Source organism: Alosa pseudoharengus, unplaced genomic scaffold (genome assembly GCF_046254945.1).
Source record: "Alosa pseudoharengus isolate Yale_2024_CS ecotype anadromous, Long Island Sound unplaced genomic scaffold, YU_APseudo_1.1 YU_APseudo_1.1_scf_11, whole genome shotgun sequence".
Lineage (NCBI taxonomy): Eukaryota > Metazoa > Chordata > Actinopteri > Clupeiformes > Clupeidae > Alosa > Alosa pseudoharengus.
In genome coordinates this window covers 38,830,838-38,837,857 of record NW_027468576.1, presented here as the reverse complement: position 1 = coordinate 38,837,857, position 7,020 = coordinate 38,830,838, and the positions used below count along the sequence as shown (strand labels likewise).

General features: G+C 40.9%; 1 protein-coding gene across 1 annotated transcript in view; it reads right to left on the bottom strand.

Moving 5' to 3' along the window:
- Window positions 1–1,825, bottom strand: part of LOC143116525 (CREB-regulated transcription coactivator 1-like) — a 4,859-nt gene extending 3,034 nt beyond the window's left edge. The window contains exons 1-2 of the mRNA XM_076277709.1: window positions 1,700–1,825; window positions 55–171 (exon numbers count right to left, since the gene is read on the bottom strand). Of these exons, the coding sequence (XP_076133824.1) occupies window positions 55–171; window positions 1,700–1,825 (243 nt within the window). The remainder of the gene's footprint in view (window positions 1–54; window positions 172–1,699) is intronic.
- Window positions 1,826–7,020: the final 5,195 nt, after the last annotated feature.

The following is a 7,020-nucleotide window of genomic DNA, read 5'->3' as shown; positions in this document are numbered from 1 at the left end:
ACATAGCATTGAAAGAGAACAGCTTTGGGAAGTGAGAAAGTTCTAGAAGCTCACCTGAAAAGGCAGGTCAGTGCTGCTATTTCCAATCTGATTGACATTGGGCAGTGACCCTCCATAGCACTGACCACGACTCTGCCCTAGTTGCAAATACTGGGTCTTCTGCAACTGCAACTGTGCAAAGTAAAAGTGCATGAATGACTGCAAAATGCATAATGGGCGAGTTCATGAATGAGCAAGATGAATGAGTGGGGGCCACGAGGACCACAAGAGTATGAGTGGGGGGGTACTTTAGGAGACGGGGGAGGGGGGGGGGGGCACTCAGGCACACTCAGGCTTCTTGCAGCAGTAGGCAAGGCAGTGAGAACAGGCTTAAGGGCTTGGCCAGTCATTTCAAACACAAGAAACTTCAATGAGGCTTAAAACCAACCCCTGGATCTAAATCTAAATGTACAACCAGACAGACGTTTAATCCCTCATTCCTGCTACAATAGTAGGCTACTGACTTCAGAAGTGCTATGAGAACAACTCATATTGTGGTCAATGATTTAGGATGCATTTAGGCCACTTAGACACAATAGATAAGGTGAAAGTTTTACTCATCATGAAAAGCAAAAAACTTTTAAAAAAAAGGGAGAGCAGTCAACAGAGCACATTTGGTTATGACATTCAGAGGTGATATGAAATTCACATGATGAGCTCATTCCCTGCAAATTTACTTTGACAAGCATCGCCCTATAGATTCTATCATTCACCTGCTTTTATCATAAAGTGCAATAGCCAACCTCCCTTTTTTGAATGACAGGCTCGACAACCGTATAAACAGGCTACAGTAAACCAGCGAAGGCTTTGTCAGCTACTGAGTAGCCTAGGCTATAATATAATCAAGCGCCAGCCTTGAACTGCCGAACATCTCTGTTCACGTGTCTGCTACGATTATTTGCAAAACCGCATCCTGAGCAGCGGCGCATCACTCGGGGATTACAGATAGAGCCTATCTCTAACGTCTGGCCACAGCTTTTATGTTATTGCATTAAGGATAATTTCGCGGTCTTCCTTATGATTGCCACTGAAAAACTAAGCAAACGCTTCCATATTACAAAGTTCTTTCCCCGTCTGTCATCCATGTAAGGTTTGGATAGGAAGCCATAGATTTCATTAGGTAAATAACTTAAACGTTAACCAGCAATACAGCTGGTAATCTATGAAAATGCATACTATATTTATTGTAAAATATTGCAAAATAGACTGATGTAATTATGGCAAAAACAAATACAGATATTAAGATGGGAGGAGAACTAACGTGGGGTTGACACTGATCAGGTGCTGTCACTATCTGTGATTTAACGTTAGTCAACATACATATGCCGACACTAAGCTAGCAAGATGATAGCAGGTGAGCTTGCTGCCAAGGATTTTTGAAGCATCGTTACACTTGTGAAAACGCATAGCATGTTTGTTCACAGTAGTAACAGTTACAACCGTGCAGTTAAAAATAATCCATGAATGGCATGACACAACTGTTTTGTTAACCTAGTTGCCCGACTAGTAATGTGTCACCGTAATACACTGTAGCCTACAGACCTATCTAAGAAGCAACCATTGACATACTGGCTTGGCAGCGGTAGCTGTCTCTGGTTATTTTAATGTTGCTACGTATGGTAGCACGCCTGCGACAACGTCCGTAAGCAAAGACGCATACCCGTGCAGCTCTAGTTATGTTGAGATCCTTCATGACCTCTTCAAAGGCAGCTGTCTCCTCAGCCTGTTTCTGATTGTGTAAAGCGATTTTCTCGCTAAATTTTCGCGGATTGTTTGAGGTCGCCATCTTCGGTTCTTCTCCAAAACAGAACATTGCGTAACACGTGAGCAGCTCTGGGCGTCGTCATGACGCGCAGAATGATGGATTTTGAAGTCCATGGACATTTTATGAATGAAGTTTACATTACCACGGGTTTCTAAGTGTATAATGTCTAGAATAGTGATATAACACCATATTACTGCTCTCGTCTAATAAAGGGGCTCATTCTGAAATACCCTCACATCACATGACAATATTGCAGATAGCCTATATTTATATTAGTGTCATAATATACATACAACCCCAAATCAGAAAAAGTTGGGACGTGGTCTAAAATGCAAATAAAAACAAAATGTAATAATGTGCAAATCTCGGTAACTCATATTTAGCTGCAAAAAGGACACAGACAACATATCAAATGTTGAAATGACAAATTTGACTATTGCATGGAAAATATGCTCATTTTTAATTTGATACTAGCAACACGTTTCAAAAAAAGTTGGGACAGGGGCAACAAAATGCTGGAAAAGTTGTGTAATGATAAAGAAAACAAAAGGAGGAATATTTCACAACTAGGGAAACTCCATGGCAACATGATAGCCTATGATGAAGAGCATCCCAGAGAGGCAGAGTCTCTTAGAAGTAAAATGGGTATTCATCACTCTGTGTAAACCTGTTTGGACAAATGGGTATTCATCACTCTGTGTAAACCTGTGTGGACAAATTATGAAACAATGTAATTTTAATGCTTCTTAACATGAAATTATTAAGTATTTGGAGAGTTCATTGTCTAAAGTACATAATATCATTAAAACATTCAGAGAATCCAGAGAAATATTTGCAAACAAGGGATAGAGCTGAAAAACAATATTGGATGGCTGTGGTCTTTTGGACCTCAGATGGCACTGAATTAAAACCAGACCTGTTTCTGTAATGAAAATCATTGTATGGGCTCAGGAAAACTTTTGATAACCATTGTCTATGAGCACAGTTTGATACTCAATTCACAAATGCTAGTGTAAACTTTACCATGCAAAAAAGAAAATTGTATTTAGACAGAAATACCACCGTCTTATCTGGGCCTGAGCTTGTTTAAATTGGACTGAGGTAAAGTGGGAAAAGGTCCTGTGTTAGACCAATCAAAATTTGCAATTCTTTTTGGAAATCATGGACTCATCTGGGCTAGAGGAGAGGGCCCATCCAAGTATCCAACCTATTGTTTTATTGCTCTGTTCAAAACTCAACATCTATGACGGTGTGGAGGAGCATTAGTGCCTATACAGAATGGGAATCTTGCACATCTGGCAAGGCACAATCAATTCTGAATAATGTATACTGATTTTGAGCAACACCTACTGCCATCCTGGCAATGTCTTTTCCAGGGAAGACCTTGAATATTTCAGGAAAACAATGCCAAAATGAATAATGCACATATATTTTTAAGTATATTTTTTGGCCTTTTTTGCCTTTATTTGGACAGGACAGTGGAGAGTGACAGAAAGCAAGTGGGAGAGAGATGGGGTGGGATTGGGAAATGACCGCAGGTCGGATTCGAACCTGGGTCCCCATGGGCACACGGACCCGTATGGTACGGGCGCATAGCCTGCTGCGCCACAGCGGCCCCATAATGCACATATTTATATAGCATTTCTCCATAATAGAGGAAGAGTCCAGGTGCTAAAATGGTCTATCTGTAGACCTGTCAAAAGTGCATCATGGAATGACAAACATGATTAAGAATACCCCATACTATAACTGTTAAGCAACTGAAATCCTATACATCGGGCAGGAATGGGACAAAATTTCATTCTCAAAACTCTAGCAACTGGTTTCCTCAGTTCCTAAACATTTTACAGAATGTTGTTAAATGAATAGGTGTATAGGTATATTTATAGGTAAATATACCCCTGTCCCAACTTTTTTTGAAACGTGTTGCTGGCATAAAATTCAAAATGAACATATATTTTCCATGAAATAGTGAAATTTGTAAGTTTCAACATTTTATATGTTTTTATTTGCATTTTACACAACGTCCCAACTTTTTCTGATTTGGGGTTGTACATGAAATAGTCATGTCACCTTAGGCAATGACCTATTAACCTATAATAATTCACTGGTCACAGGGTTGTCCCTACCATAGGCTACTCATATGAAATTAATGCGATCGGGTTGGAAATGAATGTGTAGCCTAACGGCAGTGTATATTAGCCTACCTTTTGTGTGCTGTAGAAGATCTTATTAGTTATTCCCAGATTATTGGAAACACTGGTGTGTGTGTCTCTGAGGCTAAACACTCTAGGATGTGTGTGTCTCTGAGGCTAAACTCTGGATGTGTTTGTCTATGAGGCTAAACACTCTAGGATGTGTGTGTCTATGAGGCTAAACTTTATCCTGAAGTGTTCATTCATGAAAACGGAGAAAGTGTGCACATTTACCCAACTCGTCAACAACAATCTTTAAATGTCCTACAAATTTGAAATGTTCATAAATGTTCTTTTATGTTTCAAACTCCAAATTAGTTGAAGTTTGTATGTTTGGTTGGAACCCGTATGTGCAGACCCTCTTCTCTTATTTAAGTATAAGTAAGTATAAGTATATACTCTTTTGAAATTTGGTCTCAGCATTTATCCCAATCCGTGAATTAGTGAAACACACACAGCACACAGTGAACACACAGTGAGGTGAAGCACACACTAATCCCGGCGCAGTGAGCTGCCTGCATCAACAGCGGCGCTCGGGGAGCAGTGAGGGGTTAGGTGCCTTGCTCAAGGGCACTTCAGCCGCGCCTACTGGTCGGGGTTCGAGCCGGCAACCCTCCGGTTACAGGTGCTAACCAGTAGGCCACGGCCAGGGGCGCCTTAATACCACTCGAGGCCCCTGGGCTATATGTTTTTTAAGCCCCCCCCCCCCCAACCGCAAATGCAGTGTAGCCTATTATCAGCCTATGTAAAACCTTTACATAAACAGGAACAGAAAGCCCTCGAATCACGTCAGCCTACCCATGACATTGCTTATCAAAAAGGCTAGCCTACTGCACGAAAACAGGCGTTGAACTTTTACAACACTGGCTGTAGGCTAAGTTAAAAGATGGGTAGGCTACACATATGGACGTTTAAAAGCTTTTTAAAAGTGCATGTGTTTGTCGTGTCGGGGGGTTCCCCAGGAGTTTTTTTGAAATTCTGTCTACTTAACACACCAGTTTAACGCAGTTTGGGAGGGACAGAAATACTTTTAGCCTACAGAACAAGCTGGCTCATGATGTGACGTGAACATGGCTACCTTATGCATTATCATGCACATGGAGACATATCTCACGTTAACGTTGGAGAAAACATAACAGCCTAGACTATTATATGTGCGAATGGGTTAGCACAAACTTAGCTGTTGGTGAACGGAGATGCAGATCACTAATTAATTTCTTTGTGCCACAGCCCATGTTCTGCGTTCACTCCATGTTTTTAAAGCCGTTTAATTTCCAGGCTATTTGCTACGATATTTACCTGCTATATGCCTTCTGTTTTCATGGACAGTTACAGGAATCCACGTCATTCGTTTATTGTTGCTTCAATCCTACCCACGTTATCTCCAGAGTTTGTATGATAAGTTTGTCAGTCAGTTTCAGCCTCTCCTCTAGCTTCTCTACACCCGTTGGGATTTATTACGTTTTGTTACATTTTGTTACACTTTAGAATTGGAGAAGACAAAGGGGGCCTCTGCATGGATGTAATTGTAGAGCAGTACGATGTGCTCAATTATTTAGGCTAGCTCCAGAGTAGGCTAATGACGCCGCGAATACGGGCACGCCGTTTATTATTATTGATTATCATTATTATTATTATTATTATTATTATTAGGAGGCCCCTCATTGGTCGAGGCCCCTGGGCTGAAGCCCAGGTAAGCCCCTGCATTAAGGCGCCAGTGGCCACGGCTGCCCCCGTTTCTGTCTCTTCAATATGTTTATTCATCATCACACAATAAAAATACACCTTACAACAATAGGGATAATTCCCAGGACATGATTAGAAGTGTTTTCTGTTTTTCATTACTTTATTGCTCTTGATCTGGGGTTTTGTAGTGTGGTAACTCGGTGAGGTTAGCATCCATTGGAGTTCAGTGCGTTGCCAAAAATGTTGGAAACACAGCAACGTCCTAACTCCCAACACAGAAACCTTCCGGCCAAAACAATGTAGCAACACAGAAGGCCACGCAAGCTGTTGCAAAATTTGATTTGCAGATTTAAGTTTTCTCCAAACACAAACTTGAACATGGAAATTTACAGTTGACCAAATGGGAAGTGATGACTTCCTGTTTGTCTACATACAGGATCCTCCCAATTCCACCTTCACTTACACGTGTCAGATGTGTAGTAATGGACTGCATGTGCTAGAGAACCTGGATTACAAAAAGTGTGTGTGGCAAGGGCAAAGGGGTGTTAAGGGCATCTCCCTGCAGGAGCTTGGTTTACAGAGATTTTAAACAGAGGAGAGTTAACAGAGATCCTGTTGGGTGTTGGGTAACACTTTACTTGAAGGTATAAGAGTGACATGACACTGTCATGAACACATGACACATGAACCCTACCCTAACCCCAATTTGTCATGACAAAAGACAAATGACACTTAATGACAGAAGCATTATGTCAAATGTTTACGACATGTTCATGACAGTGTCATGTCACTCTTATGTAAATACCTTCAAGTAAAGTGTAACCACAATGACAGTTTGTCTAGCTAGTTTGTATTATTAGTCATGCTAGTGTTAAAATATATGTAAAAATCAAACCTAATCACGTGACACGTGACGCTGGACTACTGACCACAGGCCCAGTCTGTGTGTGTGTGTGTGTGTTGGCTGGTTAACGGCTCTGCAGTGGCATAGTGATGATGAACAATAGCAGAAGCCTCGTGTGTACAGAAGACTACCTGTCCCAAGTTGGGAGGAATTGCATGTTTCTTCCACTTCTATGCATGGCAGCCTAGTATTAATACTTATTTCCCCTCAGAGATGAATTCAAATCAGATGTCTGAGTTTAACAAAAATTTTATTTTGAACCACAAATTAAGCATTTTTGAAACGCACAAGATTTAATTTTAGGCAAGTGATAAAACCAAACAAACAAACAAACAAACAAACACATACATACAAACAAACAAACCGACTGGACAAAAAGACGGTAAAAGTGTCAACAAGAGAACATTCAGTGTCACACAGTTAGCTGTTTC